A 22,059-nucleotide genomic window follows, 5' to 3' on the forward strand; every position below is an offset into this window, starting at 1 on the left:
CACTTAAGAATAAGGTACTCGAAACAAAATTAATTCGCTAGAGAAACAGCAAGACACAAGTGACCTTCGACCAAGATTCGCATTGTTTACTCCTCGCTCATTGATCACATAAAAGCGCGCTTCGGGCTCTGAACAGAGTTTGCAGATCCCCATCTAACGCACGGAGTCTACAGCGCGCTATCAAAGGGACCAGCCGTCTCAAAAACGCAGCTGCCAAGAAAACATGTGCGGCGAAAGGAAAAGGATCGACACGTGGACGCGCGAATGCGGCGGAGACGCATGCGCATATTAAATCACGCTCTTATCAGTGTCGCACGCAGCAAGGAATCTTTTTCCGGGCGCTGGGAAGCCACATGTGTTCCCCCTTGCCCCCACCTCCCACCCCCCACCCCCGCAGCCCTCATAGGTTTTACGCTCTGGTTAGTTACAGAGGTTTGTTTCACCCAATACGCAGCAGTTATCGCCAAATATTTGGGAGGTAATAGATTCCTACGCCACGTTTATTTCGTTCTCTCTTTTTATTTAGTCTTAGCAAAGGGTTGCAAAGACTGTACACGAGTTTGCATTCTGAGTTGAGGGTACGTTACAGAAAAGCTTCATATTAATATAGAGAGCTTTAGTTTCTCTGCACGCAAAATATCATTTACGGAATACCTGAGAGGTATGGAAGCGATAGTGATCTTCATGAGGTATAGAAGTGATGTTGATTATTATGATAGCGAATAGCGTCCTCCTTTAATAGTCACCTATAGCCTGTGTGAGCTAGTTAGGTTTGCTGTGCGAATATTCATCTCATTGTTTGTAGTGTTGAGCGATATTTTTTTACCCCCCCTCCCCCCTTCCTTCAAAAGCTCCGCGGGCCCATTAGTGTAAATAAGTAAATAATTGCAATTCACCATTTTTCCTACATACGCCAATTCACCTTGTAAAGTTACCTACCGTATTTACTCGAAAATAGGTCGAATACGAATCCACGTTGACCCCTATATATTGAACTCACAGAGAAATAATTTAAAGACAACATTGTAATTCAGGTGTAAGTCGACCAATCGCTTGTTAGGAAAGCAAGAAAATTTGAATATAACCTATCTTTTTGATTTACCGTAAGCTCGGCTGCTCAACCTCACCAGTAGATGCCGCCATGCTGCATCATCGTCAGAACTGCCAGAGAATTCGGCCTCTTCGGATGATCCAGAGGTATAGTCAGCACCACAAACGACATCGTCCACAGTGCGGTCGGGTGCGTTGGATGCGCAGCATTTCTTAAAGCCAGTTTGGATAATCTACACCAAAACAGATCCGGCATGGAGTGACGGAGGAACTCCGTTAGCCCGGTACTTATGCTATATCTTTGTTTACGAATTTACAAGCCGAGGTTCTTTGGTCACGAATATAGGTCGATGGCTCCTTTTAGACAACATTTTCGAAGACGAAAAAAAAAAAAGGAGTCTACCTATATTGGAATAAATACGGTATACTTTTGACGAACCAATCACTACCTCTTTTCTGATTCCTCTCCCCAAGAACTCAAACCGTCTCTTGCACAGATCTGCACCACCGAGAAGTTACCATCAATTCCCCATTAACTTCGAACCCCATAGCACTTCCTGGAAAGTATAGATGCGCCCTTCCGTTCAGGCAGGAATGATATCGATTCATTGATAGAATCGGCTGAGTCGCCTCCACATTTTTCCGATGACACACGGGTCTCACCGTGTCGCGAGGGTCTGCTACTGAATATGCATATGGCTCTTGTCCGCATGCAGCCAGCTCGAACCTCAAAAAGCATGCAAGGCTGAGCCTTTTGTCCTGTCGTAAAATTTTCTTTTCATGTTTTCTTGTTTGCCGTCCTTGTAGAGGTCTGTGAACTGTTTGTTTGCTTTCTTTCTTTTCTCTTCTTTTTTTTTCATCCTTTACATTCAAGTTTCTCTCACTTTCTTTTTCATGACTCCGGTTTGTCAACACTTGTACACTGTAAACAAAAACAAAGCGCAATGGGAGTATAGACCGCTCGTCCAGTATCGCACTCCTGTTTTGGGTTTTTTTTTTTTTTTTTTTGCTATACGTACCAGTTGGGTAAAAATTTACTCCCATGCCGACCGTGTTCTTTTTTTTTTTGCATGTAAGAACGGGAGTATTTTTTTCATCCGCGTGAAGATTGTTCGGGAGCATATAGCGGGACTTTTCCTTTTTTTCACTCCCTTCGCAAAGTTAATATTGCGGCTATTCTTGCAAGTTATTTCTGAGAGCTCACCGGTTATGCCGCCAAGTGTAATGTTTTCGAGAATACGTCGCCTCGTCTTGAATTGGTGGAACCATATTTCTTGGCAGCGTAGGAAACAAAGACGACGAAACATCGCGATGGCTGGCTTGCTACGGCATGCATGGAGCTTCGGTGGAATTGAAACATGCGTACTGGTTGCGAGCGCGCGTAAACAAACAAATGCGGCCATGCTCCGACAATTATAAATTGTTCAGTCGTGCGCGCTCAAGCAAGCACTTATCCGCGCTGCCGTACGCACTTCCCTTGGACCCCCCGCTAAAGTCACCGATGCACCGATGCATCGATGCCGATGCACCGCCAGGCATGTTGCCCGAAAGCGTGACCGTGCCTGTCGCCGAGCGTAGCCTTAACTGGAAGGAACGGAGCTTGTGATGGATTGCGGAGCATAAAGGTAGTATTTACTCACGTGATCTGGAGCAAGGTTCTAGATGACGTGGTTCTAAACTCCCTATATATGGTTTCCATCCACGTGATCTAAGTCTCCGTGCGTCGTAAATTCGGCGAATGACATCCTTTTACTACGTTCTTTACAGGTAGTACTGAAACGATGTAATGTAGCGCATTTTCCTCCAGCTGGCCTGAGTAATTTGTTTAATACAAGGGAGTTTTCAAAGCGCACGAGCGGCATAATCTCGGCAAATTTTTTGCTGACAGTGTACTTACAATATACCTTCTGTACTTGCTTGCCAACTTTCTTGACCTCTTCCTCTGTTGCGTGTATACGCGCTATTGGGGTACAGATGCCTGCGCGTCTCCTATATATGGTTTGCAATTTCCTACCATTAATGTTCCGGACTGCTTCGTCAAAATTATTGTCGCTCTACGCTTATCTCACTTCAACAGGGCCCCGCCTGAGCAGGTTGCCGGTGGAGCCATCTTCTGACGTTCAGCTCGTGTCAGCAATCCATCTAAGTGGCTTTAAACAGTCACGAGAGCAACGGATAAAACTTAAGCAGTTAGATTCGGAAAACAGTCACCAGTCTAGTGAATAAAGATTGCAGTCGCATTTTCGGTCTCTTTGATATGACACAATGCGCCTATGTGGTGCGACAAGTAATGGTAGAAGTACGGCACTCCTGAATAATACGGACTGCTGGTGGCTGTAGCAAAGTGCGCGCACACACACACACCGATATATATATATATATATATATATATATATATATATATATATATATATATATATATATATATATTTATATATATATATGTATATATATATATATAAGCAGTGAAGGCACTTTTATGCCCTTCATTCTCTCTCCTTTTAAATCGGTGAATGGCCAGAAGCCAAAGACCATCTTCCTAAAATTGCATTTTATTGCAAGCCTAAATAGGTGTTACTTTGACTTCCACATTGTAGTGGAACATGCACATTAATGATATTTGTTCTTCTGCTTTCCGCAAACTCTGTTTCGTAAGACACAAACTGAAAAGTGCCCCTCCTAATGTGAAATTGCTGTGTTATTTTTCATTTATTAGACCAAACTTAGAGTATGCATGCATATCATGGGATCCTTACACTAAATCAAATATCGCGCGTCTTGAAAAAAATACAAAGAAAGGCAGTTGGGTTTATCTTTCATAAATTCGCAAGACAGGACTCCCCCTGCAAAATTATGACAGAAAATTTCATATTCACTCTTGAATCACGCCGAAAGCTTCTAAGGCTTGAATTCCTTTCCCTTCTTCTCAATAACAGGCTTGAAATGAAACCGTTGACTTACATAACGCCTGCAATAACACGACACACAAGACAGCATCATCCGGACTCACTAACACCCTATTATGCTCGAACTGACACGTTTAAGTTTTCTTTTTTTCCCAGAACAATATCAGACTGGAACGACAGTTTACAGACACAGTGTGACTAAAAATTGTATAAACTTGTACTTGCTTGTTCCTAATTTGTTCTCTTTTGTTTGTATGCATTCTGTTGCCCCTCCGCTTGGACCGAAAGGTGTGTAGTGTGTACTAAATAAATAAATATTAAGCTCTTATTAGACGGTATCTAGTATACGGAGCTCGCGTTGTACCTCGGTACCTGTCCACACACGCGTGAGCTATTGGTTGAGAACCTTTCGTCGAAGCAGGCTTTTCTGCAATAAGGGATTTAGCGAGGAGAAGCCCTCCTCTCGAATTCACTTCGTTCAGCAGGTCACTCTGATTGGAAGTCTTCGTGCGAGAACGAAAAAAAAAAGCACCACTGTTACCACGGCAACGGTAAGCACAGCGGGCAACCCGCATGCCACATGCTGAGCATTAATTAATTTAAGGATGCGCGAATATTAGAAATTTTCGAATAGCGAATTGGATGGCGTCCTATTCGATTCGGTCTTCAAATGGAATAGTCACTATACGTAAGTACGAACAATTTTCTCGAATAGTTTGCGAATATGTCCGAACGTGACCTGTGCCAAATAAAACATAAGATTGGAGCAAAAGTACGATAAGTTTAATCCCCGCGGCCACATAAGACATGTAAACTTACGCAGCGGAGCAGGCTACGCCGCTCAGGGATTCAGACTTCTCCGGGTATACACAGCCATCATTATTCTCACACTGCTAAGAGCCCTTTGTATGCGAACGACCAGCTTATTTGTTCCTGATGCGTAATTTGTGTGTTCAATAACGCGCAATGCTGCTGATGGAAACGTGCTAATGTCACGTCACCGCGTTACACCAGTTACGAAGGCGGCTGCTCATTATTCGAAAACTATTCGATATTCGATGCGGTCCCTAGAATTACAGTTTGCACAGCCGTATGCTAATTGTAGTTGTCGCTTCGAGATACGGGATAGTTGCGCCATAAAGATGGTGCTATCGAAGATATTGCAGGGGTGAACGAGGTGCAGATCGGAGGCGAGGTTGTGTGAAACGTACGAAGGCGAGTGTAAAGCAACGCCATAATTGTCAGGGGTTGAGTCACAGGCCATTCAGAGGAGGGTGAAGCACGTCTGTCAGAAGCATACAGAAGTGTAGTGCTGAGGCTGCTCGAAGTTTCGAAACCCGTAATGCATTTCTAGGCTATGTCCTCGCACGGCACTGTGCATAAAATGACTTTTATTGCAGATTACACCTTCGTCTACATAGTAGCGCAACGTATTAGCTTATTCCGTTTGATCTTGACTGTGCTAATTAGGACAATGACAAATTGCGAATGAACAGACGAAGGCAAACGCTAGCTTCCAGCTATTCTTCTTTCACGCCTGAGTGTTTTCTTTTCTTCTTAAAACAACTGAGACATAGACATGTGTTTAATTAAATACAAACCTCTGGCGAAAATATAGAATGGTACAGTGCTCACGGAATGAAATGGGACACGGAGCATTTAGTAGAACCCTACATATGTGCAAAGTACGCGAGAGCACCATGTCATGTCACTAGGAATTTGGTCACCAAAGGTGACGAGGACTCCGATGTAAGTGTACGTGCCAGAATTACGTCGATGTGACAGGAACTGCAGCCGGTTGAAACGAGAGTATGCGCATTTCTTAGCCCTAAATTGACGCGTTTCATTCAGTCAGCACTGTACATGCATGTTTGCACTTGCGTTTTGAGAGTGACTGAAGTGAGTGTAGAACGGTGTGTCGCAAGTCATGATGCTGAATGAGACCCGTTTTATATGTATTCTCTGTGCAAATTGACGGTATTTTATAAGTGCTTACTGACACACGGGTGTAAGTTTCTATCACGCGCTCAGTGCGACGTATAGTTCAGATAAAGTTTCAAGCTTATCTTTGCCATCCTTTTCTCTCTCGGTCAAAGGTTTGCTGCACAAATACGCGTATAAACGACTGAATGTCTGACTAAAGAACCCATGTATAGTATTGTTTTACGAGACGAATTTTCGCGCAAAGAAGGGAAGTTGTGCTTGGTATGTATAAATGTAATTGCGGTCGAGGAGCGTATATCGCAGCAACCAACATTCGCTTTTCATCGATGGGCTCAAATGCATGAAGAGCGGGACTCTCAGATATCGACGTACTCCACCGACGACAGTCAAAGTTGACCGTTTCTCATATTGCTCAATCGGCCCACAGTGCGCAAGGCGACGCAATGAATCAGCAACGAGCGAGAAATCAATGATCCCTGCACGTAGTTCGCTGCTCCTCTCGTAGATGGCTCCACGCGTCGCACTGCTCGGCTCTCCTGTCCCAACTATTCCTGCGAGTCCCCTTTTAAATGCCTCATCGATTTCTCACCCCTTAGAAGTAGTGTTCGACTCTGGAAGGCAGGGAGCCGATTGAAGCTTTTAAATCTTCGTCTTTGGAAGCGCTATAATTAAATGTTTAATCGGCAAAGTTCATTCACGCCCGTGACGTGTAATTTTAAACAAAACTAGTACGTAAGTTGACCGTGGGAATTTGCTCTGGGAATGACGTAGTTTGGCTCGGTTCTTTCCTTTCTTCTGTGCCGTTTCGTAGCTTTTCTTTTTCTCATTGTTATCAGTAAGATGAAAATTAGAAAAATAAATTGTCATTTTCGAATTACACTTGCTATTGTATCTTACAATTACGTTTTACAACGCTAACAACTGCTCTTTTTCACACAGCGGACATAAAATGTGATTACGTGCTAGCGTGTTTAATAACATTATTTCGTCCCCGAAGCATGATGAAAGAGCATATGTCAACGTGTTCCTTTTAGCCTCTGCGGCTGGTTCATCGATAGAAACTGGGTCCGATGCCCGTGCTATGCCAAGCATGCAGGGTATGCATGACGTGCTAAAGTACTCGAATTCTTGCTTTAAGAAATAAAAGAAGGGGATTTTAGTGAACATGAAGCTTGCTATATATATATAACCATGGACGTAGCCTACGCATCCTACAAGCGAGCGCCTTAACGTTAAGAAGACGCGTTAAATTAAGTTAGATCCCTCTCTATTTCAAAAGCGCATTACACTTCTAAAATGCCAGGTGTTTCTATCTCACCATTGACTGAGACTTGGGGTGGTGGTGAAGCGGCATCACAATTTCTGCGCCAGCAATCCGTGACGTAACGAATGTCAGTTGTGTCTGTTCGGGGCTAGCTAATAGTACATGACAGTAAAGATTACGTTGTATGACCATACTGTAAGCAAATGTTGAACCTGGAAAATATACCAGCCCAAAGATTGCTCAAGTGCGAGAAAACGCTGTGCAATCTGCACCGCTTTTATTAAATGCGCTAAGACGCAGTTCTCCGCTAAATTCACTGCGAATAGAAATTTGCGAAAACAGCCCAACAATATGAACTTATTTAATAATCGGTATATCGCTTATTTATGTCATCTGTTCGGGCAGTGGGCGTGAGCGACGTTGAATTTGTGCCATATCGCATCTCAAAGCTGCACTTCAAGGTATACGCCGCAGTGGAGACCTGCCGATTCAGTTATGATCACGTGATGTATTTTCTAGCGTGCGCTGATATTTCTTTCGGTGTTCTTTCGACGAATGCGTTCAACCTCGATCGAGTCGCGGCCACTGTATGCGGCCAACAAGCGACATTAGTGACAGACAGGCATGAAAGAGTGATTGCATACCTTTATTTGGTGGCTTCATAAAAAATACGCGGTCACGGCGGTGAGCTGGGAAGCCACAGGCTCCTCAGACGCCATAATCATCCCGAAACAAATACGCGTCTGGTGATGGCGTGCCGCCTACGGCGTACACGAAGGACGCACAGAAGGCGTTCGGCACGCAAGCGAGATACGTCAGCTGGTTCGAGGAGTGCCTGCGTGCCCGGCGGCCAGTGGATATTTGTAAAGCTTGCGCGCTTCCCGAGTAGGCGTAGCAGGAAAGCGAGCCAACATCGGGCCACAGGATCGCCGCCACCCACCGCGAAAACAATGGACACAGCCAGCCTCGTGAGAGCGGCGAAGGAGAACTTGCGTCTTCGGATTGAGTGAAACAATGGGAAGGCAGCTCGAACGGAACAGCGAGGAGCGTACGGCAGGAGAGGAGGCGGCACCGTTACGAATCGCGTTTGCCGCCGAGCGCGTCGTTTTCCGACGCCGAGCCCGCCCGCCTCGCGGCGAACGAAAGACCATCAGGCGATAACGTCGGAGAGCGCGCGCGCGCGTCGCGAAGTGGGTCACGCAAAATCGCCACTCACGATACGTGGATGAAGAAAGGTAGACGGGGGTGAGGTGTTGTGCGGAGCTGCAGCGCACGCGAGTGGAGACGAACAACGGCAAGGCCGAGAACAGCGGGAATGTCCAAACGCCGAAGCACGCCCAGGCGCGGTCACTGCACGAATAATCGCCGGCTCGACGAGAGAAGAGGCGACGCTTCCGGCGAGAGAACGGAGCCGCGACTGAAGGCGGCGGTGAGCGGCGGCGCTGCCGACGCCCCCGGATCGCGACGTCACGCGTGACGTGACCTTTCAGGCACCGCCTACTACAAAGCCCCGCCTCTATCGAGGACGACGGCTGGTGGGGGAGAAGGGGCGATGGGGGTGACAGCGGCGGCAGGTTTCGTGTCGACCGCGGCAGCTTTGCCTTCGAAAAACGCTCCGTTTTAGACCGCTCGAGAAAAAATTTCGAACGCATCAGTTTCGATCGGCTCTTGGCTCCGTGGGCCAAAGAGAAAGAAAGCGTATAGTAGACTGTTCGCGGTGTTTGCCCAGGTGTATACCTTCGGCAAGGACAACGTCGGTCTTTTTCGTGCTCTCTGTTCACTAAACGGCGTTGTAGGTTTGAAGATTGACAGAACGAAAATAATAAAGAATGAGAGAGAAGAAGGAGAAAAGAGTGCCGCTCTCAGCACAGCTGGCGTTGCCGCCTAGCTCTTGAGTGGCGCGGCGCGAGAGAGGCGAGGTGGCGTGGTGAGGGGGTGGCTGCCGCGGCGGCGTCGGAGGTGGCGGATTCGACGCCCCTCTCATTATCCGGGCCGGTCCGTTCTCCGGGGCCGGCGAATGGCGGCGTCTTCGGGGCCCACGTCACGGCCCCGGCGCCGCTATGGCGGCGCCGGCGGCGCCCCCGACGCGAGAATAGCTAATCACCACCGGCACCCCCCACCTTCCCGTCACTCTCGCATCGCGCTTCGGCCCCCCCGACTGCGCGCGTGAAGGCCCCCGGCGGCGCTCGGCTGTGTGCGTGCGTGCGTGCGCAGGGGGGCCCGTCATTTTCGCGCGGCGTAGGCACGCCTCCGGCCACCACAGCAGCAGCAGCATCCGCGCGTCGCGTCGGCATCGCTCTCTCACGCGCCTGTGCGAGTGTGTGCGTCTGTGTCGCGGCCGTGTCGCGCCTGCCGGCGCCCCACAGAGCCGTGGCGGCTGAGCACGGTGACAGAGCGGCGGGCTGCCCCTCGCTGCCTCCTGCGCCGCCGCCGCTGCCGCCGCTGGAAATGCGCTCGTCGCCGGCCGAAGCCGCCGCTGCCGCAGCCGCCGCGATGGCTTTCCAGCCGTTCCTGCGACCGACGCCGCCGGACTTCTCGGTGCACTCGTTGCTCAGCGGCGCCGCCAGTGCCCAGGCCGCGCCGTACTTCGCAGCGGCGGCCGCCGGATTTCCCGCCGCTGCCGCCGCGCTGTTCCCCAAGTTGCACCCGGGGCCGGGACCCCCGCCGCTGTCGGCCGAGGAGTTGCTCGCCGCGGCCGCGGCCCACCGCGGCGGACCTTTGTTGCGACCGCCCCCCGGGCTGGAGCCCGAAGACGACGGTGTGCAAGACGACCCTAAGGTGACGCTCGAGGCCAAGGACCTGTGGGAGAGGTTTCACACGTTCGGCACCGAGATGGTCATCACCAAGTCTGGCCGGTGAGATGACGACGCCCCCTATGTACCGGGTTGCTTATACTCTTTTCGCTCTATGTGTGTGACGCCATCTGCCCCGAGTGTGTCTAGCAGTTTTGTTGCCCTGCGAGCACGCGTCGGCAGTGTATGCCGACGGATTGACTGCCTTCGAAGTTTTAAGCTCAATCGTACAGTGAGGTTGGCACGAGAGTTCTACCGGAGTGTCTCAGGATGACCGCTGTTCGAACAGGTGCAACCAATAATTCGCGATCTACATTGGTGTAGCTGAAAATGAGAAATTGAGATTGCAGCTGGTACACGTGCCTTATGAATCGCGACAATGTTAGAGCGATCCTTAAGTGTGCATTTGTGTTGCCGCCTGTATTGGACACGACACAACTACACAAATACGCAGGAAATTGCATCACAAGTACAATCTTACCCGAGCGACAACTGCCGCTAACTGTAAGTTACTTATAGTTAACGCGACGGGGGCCCATGTATTCGTGTACTCACCATAGAATGAAATATTCTAACTTGCATACCTTTCGCGGTAAACCTCGCTACATATACGTATATATGCGTAGGGTCGATCGATCAGTGGGCAACATCGATGTGTGATGCATTTGATACGTGGTGTGGCAGCGGTGGGTTGGTGACCACAGAAAACTTTCGGTCATGCATTTTCGACATCAAACTAGTCAAAGAAAAAGAAGTATCTTGGCTCATTATATTTTGCCATAGGCACATTATTCTTGATGTGTTCAGATATAGGCAACGTGCCGCATGTGTCGAGCTCATGTATGCAGCTTAGCAGTAAAAATCACTGATCGAACATTCTAACTCAACAGCAAAACTGCTGCTATAGCTGGAGAGTTTTCTATGTGTACATGGACTGTTGTAAATTAGTTTCGGAGGGACGGCTAACCGGAAATCTTTCGTGAACTCCGTTTAAAAGGCTCTCATTGGACCACTCAGACACATGCACGGAATTGCAAACCTGCCGGCACCTTGTAGTCATTTACACTATATGGGAGAACGGTTTTGGTTTTCACGTTAAACTATCCATGCTTATCGTTAGTGTCGCTCTGCATAGACGAAGCACATCCACGTATTTATAGAATGGCGATGCACTATATAGCCTCATATCGATTGTTATTTCGTTTTCCTGTAATTTTGTGCGCACCTGCAAAATCTTTGTACAGCTGCTTCAGCTTACGGCTGGCCTGGTGGAGCTGTATAAGCTTGCATCGAAGGATTTGTTGTGTGCATTAATGTGGAGTTCGTATTAAGAAACATTTGCTACAGGAAGATGGAGCAGAGCATAGTGATGATTGTTGATTTCATAAACGGTGATTATAGATTGCATCAGCTCGCGGGACAGGTCTGTTTTCTTTAACATAGCCTTTTCGAGTTTCAACTGATGTTTCCTAAAGGCTAAATTCAGACAACCATGACATACCGTCAATATGGCCGCGAGCTCATGCCCTGGTGCTTGACTGATTGTTTCGAATAAGTTGTGACTGCGATCTTCGACATCTTATCGTTGTGTTATCCATGTGTAGCTGCGCGAACTACAGCCAAACGTGCAAACTCGGAAGACGCTTGCAATGACGTCAGCAGCTCCATGAAAGAGACCAGGAAGAAACACTATTCTTCCGTGCTTCTGTAGGACGTCCTCGATACCGTGTTTCTTGCGTAATTCACCGATTCGACGGGGGCGTGTCACGTGTAACGTACACACCCTGCTGACTGTGTTTATCGCAGTGTATATCGCTCGGAAAGCTAATTTAACTCGCCCGTCACTTTGGCCATGAATGAACCACTGTTGAATGGTACAAAAGACAACGCACATGAACCTATTTGAAACTTTGGACACGGCATAAGCTTTATGTAAATTCATTTATTCCAGACGCAAGTGAACACCATAATAGCCGCTGCACATAACTAAACGGGCAAGCTATAGGCTGCGTATAGTCTTTGCTGCTTTTATGACGGCATGTTATATGGTTCTCTATAGAGAACGCAAAATAGATACATATATGTATACGTGCGGTCCCAGCGCATCATATTTCTTCTGATATGATGCATCGCTTCCTGTTTTACTTGTGTTCAGCGGTGCTAGAATACAAAGAATTCTGCAGGCTGTTGAGATCGAAACGCACTACAGACAGCTTGCGCAACATACGTGCAAGCACCAAAATGTACATCTCCTTTAGGTTATACAAAAGAGAGAGAAAGAGAGAGATATCGTTATATATGTAATCATTAAAACTGTCGTCCCCGTTTTGAGCTGATTTATCTTAGACGATCGTGCGCGCATCCTGCAATAGCCGCAGACGAAAACGCAACGAATATTGTTTCTTATATTTTCCTATACACACTAAAAAAAAAAGCGAGATAAATCTAGAAAGTCCCACCTTAACGTTTCGTCTTTCTGTCGGTTGAAAGGACACACACGTCTTTAGCGACTGAACACAAGTCATTTAGCATCAACAATAGAAGCTCAGAAGCCGGTAAACAATATTTTTCTTTTTCTCTCAGTACATTCAAGGAAACTAGCAGTTCAGAGATACGTACACAAGAACAAAGTTCCAGCGCATTCAGCACAAGGCGTCAAAAGCGCCGCCAAGACATATCAACAAGCGAATATCAATAATAATGCCATAGGGCGAACGTTAAAAACAAGAAAGAAATAGAAAGAGACATTGTTATTAATTATCATGTACATAGTCGCTGTGATGTATAAATGTGAGAACGTACGTAATTTAATCGTTTTTCCATATTTCTTGTTTCTTGTTACCCAGAATATACAACAAGCTGCCGTGGGCTCAGTCCCACAACTTAGAAAGCAACTATAACGTAGCACGAGAATTGAAGCCAGTATGTATGCGGTAAATCTCACATATATACTATAATTAATGCGAATACTTTTAAAACTACTATCAGCGTAGCGTGCCCGCAACTTTTCTAAGCTGCGTGTAACTTCCAGGCTACATGCATGTAGTTGAAAACACGTCGACGATGCCGCTTCGTATGCATCCCGTTTTTGCCTCGAAGTGACTCAAAAATATGCTATATTTGTCATACCCTCAAGGTACATAGCTGTGCATCGCAGCGGGGAGGGGCGAAAAACGCAATGCAAGACCAAGAATACGGTATTGAAAACAGTAGCACGCAATAAGGAGGGGGAAAAGAAAAAGAAACAAAGAGAACGGACAGAAAAAGTCAGGGGATAGCAAAAAAATAAATGCACAATTTGGCATCACAAGACGCAGCAATTTATAAGCTAACAAACATGCTCTTTAACATAATGGGCACTGCACTGAACTAAGGTATATTTAAGTTTATTTTGACGCGTACCGTATATATTATTTCGTGTAAGTAATGTGTTTTACCACTATATGGTTACTGATTCGTGTCCTTATTCAAGTCTGGTGTCGACTCTCGCACGTTCGTTCGTATATATTGAAGACGATTTCCATTAAGGAGTCAGAATACAGGACAACATTCCACATGGGGTCATTCCCTCTAATCCCCTTTTCGTTCACCGCAGGGATGCTTATGTTTTGGTATACAACTCGTATTTCTTATGTATGTGTAGGCAGGTATACGAAGAGGTGCATTTCATCGAGCTTTTAGGTAAAAGCTCCAGCATACATACTCTCGGTCGCTGAAATGTCATTCCTTGACATTGCCCACTGTCGTTTCTCGCTATATAGGCAAGAGTATTTGCGCAGCATGCAGGATAAACCACAGTTCTTTATATTGACGAGTTCTTATAAGACACACGGCTCGTACCGCGGCGGATTGCTCGAAGTACATAAATTATAAGCGTGGGAGGCACGTCGTTCCTTCGAAGTATGCGTGCGCAAGCTTTCAGTTAAAGATCGCCACGGTGGATCGTGTTTGTATACGGCGTTACGCTGCTAAACATATACACCAGGTTGCGGGTTCGTGTTCCCGGCCGTGACGGCAGCATTTAGATGGTGGCGCGGTATGCGAAAACGCTCGTGCGTATGCCGTGGTTTGGGTGCTCGCCAAAGGACACCAGGTGGTCAAAACTTATCCGGAGCCCTTTACTATAGTACCGCGCGTCCCTCATAACTCAATGTGTAGCTCGAGGACGTTAAGCCCGACGATTTCATTTTTAAGTTTTCAGTTATCACGCGTTCTTTTGAGATGCATTCGCCCGTTTTCAGGATTACATAAGTATAAAAAAGGGTATAGACCTTACGTTTCCTTCCCAGCACGCAGCGGCTTGATAAACGCCGCTGCTTTGGCAGCCTGTAACTTGTGCCGTTGTATACGTGACACTGAGAGACGGGTTATACGCAGCTGTAAGCTTTAATTGGCTTGTGAGTTCTGCAGGCTTGCAGATTCAAAGCCCCGTGACCTTGGGATGTCCTTTACCTTGTGCAAAACATTGCAGGGCCTGAGCAAATCATCGTTTCACCCTCCCTAAAGCTTAATCAGAGCGCAATACAATATAGAAAAAGTAATTATTCTTTTCACTGGGTTTTGGAGAAAAATCGTTTCGGCTCTCCGTTCGTATTGAGATGCGAAAACTGAGAATTGTATAGTTGACCTCGGAGGTAATTTTAGAACCACACGGGATATTGTACACGATCAGTCGATATACATTTTTTTTTTTTTTGCCGATCTAGCTCCCGCGTAATGTCCGCTCGTCGCTTTATTGGTCACTTGATGCGTCTGCCAACTGCGTCCTCAATATTTTCATCAATATTACATGCGTATATATAGATATATATCGTTGCCAATAAGGCAGCTGTAAATCTGCCAAAATGCCGAGAAAGAATTTCAATCACTGTCGCAACTGTCCCTTTCGGTTTGGTGTATCTGAGAACGACAGGGCACCCGGTCTGCTGCACTCACTATTGGTGCCGAACGGCCATTTTCTTGTAAACCCTGATGAAGGTCAATCCATTGGTCGAAACTGTTGAAATTGAATACTAGTTCTGTTTACCTTGTAGCTTCGCTCAAGTTCTTTTGGTGACAGCCCGAAGAATTTATCTTGACCCACCCATATATATATATATGAACTGTTTGTTATTGGCCGGTGGTATTTGTTGATAACATGTGCATCATTACGGTTGCTTGGCATCCATTCTTGTTTAAACGCTTAGTTCCGGCGTGGGAGCTTGTTTGGGAATATCGCACCTTCACGAACAAAACTACCGGAGCATTCATTAATAATGTTTCTTCTCTCTCTCTCGTGATATAAGAATGCTCTATATACATAGTGTTTAGCAAATAGTGATCGAGTAAACTGATGACGTGTGACGATGATAATCTAGCTGTGAGAGCTTGGCTGGAAGCGTCTGCGGTCAAGTCAAGTCAACCCCTTCGTCTATATACGAAGCGGTTGTCGTATACCGGTAATCGAGCGTGGAATGGCAACCCCTGTGGGAGGGGAGAGACGGAGGGGGAGCGGGATGCTTAATGAAAATTTGGCGATGTCAGCCTGTATAACGGCCTATACCATCTGTCCCAGCTGACGTTACCCAAGCTGCTCAACGAAACAACAACAACAAAACGATTTACAAAACACGGTGCAAGATATAATTACAAGATCATCCGCCGTGGTTTAGCAGCTATGGAGTTGCGCTGCTAAGCACGACAAGGTCGCGGGATCGAATCACGACCGCGGCGGCCGCATTTCGATGGGGGCGAAGTGCAAGAACGCCTGTGTGCACCATACGTTGGGTGTACGTTAAAGAACCCCAGGTGTTCAAAATTAATCCGTAGTCCCTGCACGACGGCGTGCCTCATAATCATATCGTGGTATTGGAACTTAAGACCTTAGAATTTAATTATTTATAAAGCCTACGATGCTCAGCTGCCACAGGTTGACGACTGAACACCGTATACGTCTTACGAATGTACATATATATCTCGCACCGCTTGTTTTGTTAATCTTTGTTATTAGTATTATTTTCATTGAAAGCTTGGCTAACGTTAAATGGGGCACCGTACATGGAATGATACCGTTATTCAACGAGAATTGTGACGTGTATAAAATACCCAAACGACCATACGTTCACACACACACACACACACAGAGAGCGAGAGAGAGAGAAAGAAAGGCAAAGGAAATACAGGGAGGTTAACCAGAGATTATCTTTGGCTACCCTGTACCGTGGGAGCGGCAAAGGGACGCGATAGGTGAGAGAGTAAAAATTGTAGACGCCCCCTCCCCCCCCCCCCCCCCGCGCTTCCAACACACACACATCCACACAGTAGAGTGCTGTTTCTGTGGGCATTGTCAGGCAGTCCGCGAAGGCATTCCTAGTGTTACACAGCGTCACCGTCCCATCCTACGTCACACAATGTACAGTCATAGTTCGTCACAAAGTTCCGTGTCATTTAAATAACGCAGCAGTGCCATCATAGCGGCACGCGCTGATGTTTGCGTCGGCCAGTTTCCAAGGAAGTTGTTTTCCGTTATTACGCGCTTGTCCAGTTGATCTACGGTGGCGGAGAGGGCTGCTCTTTGCGGTTTCAAACGAGCGCACCCACAAAGAAGGTGCGCAATTATTTCGTTGCGCCCGCAGGAATTCAGAAAGTGGGCTCCTGGCCATTCCGATAAGGAAGGAGCACGCGCTAAAGCTATTTCCTAAAGCCTCAATAATTAAAGTCTGTAGCTCTGAAGAATACTATATAGGGGCACCTCCTTCGTGCGCAAGGCGCAGGCGACGCTTTCCCAAGGGTCGAGAATGTCCCGCAACTCTAAGCTTCAGTTGCTGCGCATTGGTGGCAAGACTTTCGGCGATTGCCTGTCTGACAAGTAACTATATCTATAGCAGCAACACAGAACGTGCTGAAAGTCCACGAGAACATTGCACACTGAGCAAATCGACCAGTACGGACACATTTTTTTTTTTTTTTTTTTTTTTGCATTTTAACGATGCTTGATTGAATATAGTTAAGGTATCTGACGTAACAGTTCTGTGGAAATCCGCAAGGTGGAGAGGAGTCCCGGTTTCGAGTCCCGGACCAGGACGAATTTTTTCTCAACTGCGAAGATATATTCTTTCGAGGAACCCGTATGGTTTCCCTTTGTAGCCCTTAGCTACGTTTGGGTGGATGTCTGATTTTCCCTTTAGTTAAGGTATCTGTATTTTAAGGTACAGTCCCATTGAGCCTTATGCGGTAGCCGGATGCTTTTCTGTATTCTGATGCCTCTCGGCGTGCGATATAGTCGGAAGACGGATCAAATTTACGGACGGATTCTCCATTTGTTCAAGGCTTGCCATCAGGTTATTTGGAGAGATCTCTGGGATGCAGCGAACGCCAAGCGACCGACACTTGATACCCTGCAGGGTCGCCGCGTCTTTTCTCTCAAAGGCGGTGTCTGAATCGATTCCAGCGTACTGCTGTATATATGCGCCTCTGACACAGCGAGCAACGTGAACTTTGCTTGTATACTACAGTGTATAGGGCGAGCAACCACTGTCACGCAACATAACGCAACACAAACGGACAACCTTTATCCGTACATCTCGTCGAAATAGCGAATCAAGAAAAAAGAAATGTTGAGCGTGAAGTGACTGTATATACGATTCCGTCCGAGTCGTATCTATCTGAATGCGAGTCGAGCTTCGCCTCCACGAGTGTAATCGGAGATGAGGAGATCCTCACTACCTTTGATATCGTGAGTTTGAGTTGGCTGGCCGCAGAGGTCGCGCCGTGCATTCCGAATGCTCTGACATATGAGAGTATATACCGTCACCATAACCAACGTTGCCCGGTGCGAAGGGTGAAGGCACATGGTATTTTAAACCTACAGCTCTGCATGCTTTAACGCTCTGTATTTATCTCATTTATCTTCGGCGTCCTTATATAGGAAAGAATATATTTCCCTTATAGTAGTGTCTGTATAGCGGTTGAAGTTACTGGCCAACACGATCAACTGTGGCAGCTCTCACAAGCGTTTCAGCACGTCTCTGAAGCTGAAGGACATAGTACATAATGGCCCCGTTTCGGCTGTGAGACGTTGCAGCTCTATCGGTGGCGTCGTATACTTATAAACACGAACCGAGGGTTCCAGTTTGGTGTGTGACAGCGTACAACATGTGTGCTGGCGGGGATTCTTGCTCGTATAGAATGGATTCATATCGTATAACTAACTGGTCACGTGAACAGACCTTATACGCAGAGCTGGATTAGCAAACTAAAAGAAGAACATCTGCAGAACATTTGTGTTTTCTTTTATGTGCTAAGTATAGTCGTGTGGCCGTGGGCACAAGATGCCTTCGTTAGAGTGCTTTTATAAGAAACATTGCCTTATTACTGCGCCAGTTTCCTGCATCGACGCTCCCGTAATTTGCTCGGCAGGCCAAAAGATGGCGGGTGTTTATTTGCTGGTTAGGGGTTCCGGTAGTGCTTGTGCAGAGAACGCTTTGTCACCCTGTGTTTACGCCTCACTGCAGCCAGCGCGTGGGACTCAAAAACATTATGTAGATCCAGCGCACATCTTGGGGCCCATATGTGAAGCGAAGCGTTAGTGAAGCGGTTTAGTCATTTTCTTCCCTTTGTTATCGTTCGCGCTATTTAAACTAAACAGAGCAAGGGGGATGCCGACTGCATGCAGGCGGATCTATATAGACCGTTGCAGCACATGCCGGCAATTGCTTCGTCCGCGCGCCTCCTTCCAGAAATGTTTTAAGAAACTGGAAAGCTACAGGTATCGAAGACATTGTAAAGATGGAACAAATTATAGCGGTCTTTACACAGTGCTATTTCAATAAAGGTAAAGGTGTCAGCATTTTTGGATCAGCGAGAAATAAGACAGGAAGTAATAAGAAACAAACAGATTACTATAGGATGACAGAATAAATAGAGCGGCAGATTTGTCACGATTGTGATTACGATTTCACAACTATAGGGTGCTACTGCGTGTGTGGATGGATAAAGCTCGCGCGTCGGTAACGAAAACTCTGTATACAGAATGAAAGCACTCCTGCGTAATCACACTACAGGAGAGACGCGATTTATTCATTTACGTAGAAAATAAGACAAGTCGACCATGCGGAGATTGTCATACATAATGGTTGGAGAAGAAAGCGCCGAAGATATTATTTGAATATGTTAAAGCTAATCGGATATAAGTATAGCAAGCTGGCACGTTGGACAGCGCGCGCGCACGCACGCGCGCACGCACGCACGCACGCGCGCACGCACGCACGCACGCACGCACGCACGCGCGCACGCACGCACGCACGCACGCACGCACGCACGCACGCACGCACACACACACACACACACACACACACACACACACACACACACACACACACACACACACACACACACACACACACACACACACACACACACACACACACACACACACACACACACACACACACACACACACGCACACACACACACACACGCACACACACACACACACACAAATGAGAATCGGGCCCCTCGGTTAATCCCCGTTCTTCTCGTTCATTACATAACGAGGGTCTCGACTCCGGCAACATTAATGCCTTCAGGTAGCATGTGTGGGTTTATTGACCAGTTGCCTTTACTCTCTCCTCCCCTCCTTCCATCTTCCATTTCTGTGTTGCTGTCACCTCCCTTCAGAAGAGTAGGCAGGCGTTGTGCCCCTTCCGGTGGCAGTTGCCAGCCTGCTCGTCGCTTTCCCTTTCCTCAATAAAACTTGGTGTTGGGCTAGTTGGTGATGCATTCTTTAAAACAGAAGGTAGCGCTAAAAAGGACGGACACACGATGAAAAGACGACACGACGACGTGTCGTCTTTTCATCGTGTGTCCGTCCTTTTTAGCGCTACCTTCAGTTTTAAAGAATTTCCCTTTCCTGTTAACTGTGTATATGTGTATATGTGTTCAAAACAAATAATAATAATAATAATAATAATAATAATAATAATAATAATAATAATAATAATAATAATAACTCAGAGAGTTCACGTACACGTCACGCCTGCAGCAGAAAGGTTGTCCCACATCCGCCACTAAGATTTGTGAGTGGTGGCGCTGACTATCACTCCCAAGGTTAGTTCTAGCACATAAACATAAATATCCTAGAAAGTGGATGAGAAAACAGCACCGCTATAGCTCAATTCGTAAGAGCATCGCACGCGTAATGCAGATACGTGGGTTCGTATCCCACCTGCGGGCAGTTGTTCTTTTCATCCACTTTCATTTACATTTATTTAACATTTCTTTCATTAAATTAAGAACTGTAGATAATTTCCCATATGCTGTCCTTGGCTGTCCGAACTATCATGCACCAAGGTTTAAAAATGTGCGGATATCACGTACCTGGACAGAACCAAGGTAATGTTTGCTGCGAAATTGCCGCGGGATTGGCCGCTCGAAGCACTTTGTTGACCTTATTGATTTATTATTATCGAGTGATGGTGATTGAATAATTATTGAATGATTAATTATGATTGAATAATTGATTATTGATCTTATTATTTATCTTACAATTGATTGTTGATCTTATTCGTTTTCTTCGTCGTCTGTTGGTTATTAGTTGTATTATGTTCTTATTGTTACTCTCTGTATCACCTTTAGTCTCCACGTCCTCGATGAACATAGGGATTTTTCCTAAATTGTATTCTTGTCCCGTAAACTAAGCAAACTAATATTTGAGTGACCGCATAGCCCACTAAGGAGTGCAAGAGCTCCAAAAAATTGAATACGCTTTCTTATTTCCCAATTTATCCGTACTTTTCCGCCTGCAGTGTATGCCTGTATCTTTGGAATAAAATCGCCTGTTACAATCCATCCAGACGAAAAGAAAATTGCCAGTTAATTTGTGGTTTTCATTTTTATTTCCTTTATTTAACTTGCGTCTCTGGCTATGTACACATTACCGCAGCAGTACGTTCCTTTCGTTCCTCACGGGCATTTCGAACTGTCGTTTTCAAGCTATCTTTCGCCTTCTATGCGCTTAGCCAACGCCGTTCCCACGTGTATAGTCGGTACGGCAGCCGTGAGTGGCGCTCATAGTACGGTTATCGCTATCAGCTCTGTTCCCTCCAAAAGGTTATTCAAAATCATACCGACATTCTTCGTCCGCTCCTTTTTTTTTTTTTTTTTGTCTTGTAGCTGTGTTTAATCGCACCACACATAAATGTGTCGCAGTACAAAAACGTGTGCCCTCTGACGTTCTCTTATCAAGGTGAACTGAAGGCTTTTTCGAGCTGCGCGCGTGTGTGACATGAAAAACTAAACATAAAAAACATACGCAAGAAAGACAGGAATATTGTGTCGTATATATCGATCAGCGCGTCCGATACATCTTGGTTGTGGAGGTATAGCTGTCAACTCGGCCGGGAACATGGCTTCACCTAGAGATAGGTATGCTGCGCATGCGCGGTGAGAGAGAAGGGACGGAGAGCATGCGAAACATCGCTGAAATAACAAGCGGCTGAAAAAAAAATGCGCGATGCACCTCGACTCGCTTGATGTATGTGGACGCGATCTCATTCAAGGTTGCGCAAACAGAAGTCTGCGGCACCAATAGCTGACCGTTTAGGACGTGTAAAGTTACGTCGTCCTGTTCAGCGCTGGCGTTAACACGTGCCAACGCCTATACAGCACGTGCCAACTCTCGAAGTGACAAAATCGTTGTATTCGCGTGTGAACAGCCTATAAGTCGTGACGCTGCTGCTTCTTCTAAAGGTATAGCGACAACTGCCGCGGCGGTGCCTCGTGCATGGTTTGTGCCATGAGAAAGAGATTTAAATTGCGTGGGCCCCACGTGCCGTTTTGCATAATGTGGTTGTGTGACATTAGACGGGAAATTCCTTAGATCGGCGTCTCTTTCAAAGCCGTTCGCATCTAGCTTTCCCTTTTCACTTTGCGTAAAGAGAGGAGGAGAGACCGGCAACAGGAGGAAGGGCGGCTAGCCACGTGTTGATCTATCCATATCTTCTCGATTGCAAAACCTCTGTATGGACATCTGCTGATTCCTCGCGAATGGAGAACAATTGCATGGCGCGGCACGTGTGACCATGGCCTCCGAGATCACCCCGCGCGCCTTTTGGGGTGATCTCGG

At 46.6% G+C, this 22,059-nt stretch overlaps 1 protein-coding gene across 3 annotated transcripts in view; it reads left to right on the forward strand.

Moving 5' to 3' along the window:
* The first annotated feature begins 9,479 nt into the window (after positions 1-9,479).
* LOC126540690 (uncharacterized) overlaps positions 9,480-22,059 on the forward strand; it is a 115,367-nt gene continuing 102,787 nt past the window's right edge. For all 3 annotated transcript variants that reach the window (XM_072287269.1, XM_072287271.1, XM_072287270.1), the window contains exon 1: positions 9,480-10,019. In XM_072287269.1, coding sequence (XP_072143370.1) covers positions 9,613-10,019 — 407 coding nt within the window. In that variant the 5' untranslated portion in view covers positions 9,480-9,612. The remainder of the gene's footprint in view (positions 10,020-22,059) is intronic.

The sequence above is a fragment of the Dermacentor andersoni genome, chromosome 3 (genome assembly GCF_023375885.2).
Source record: "Dermacentor andersoni chromosome 3, qqDerAnde1_hic_scaffold, whole genome shotgun sequence".
Taxonomy (NCBI): domain Eukaryota; kingdom Metazoa; phylum Arthropoda; class Arachnida; order Ixodida; family Ixodidae; genus Dermacentor; species Dermacentor andersoni.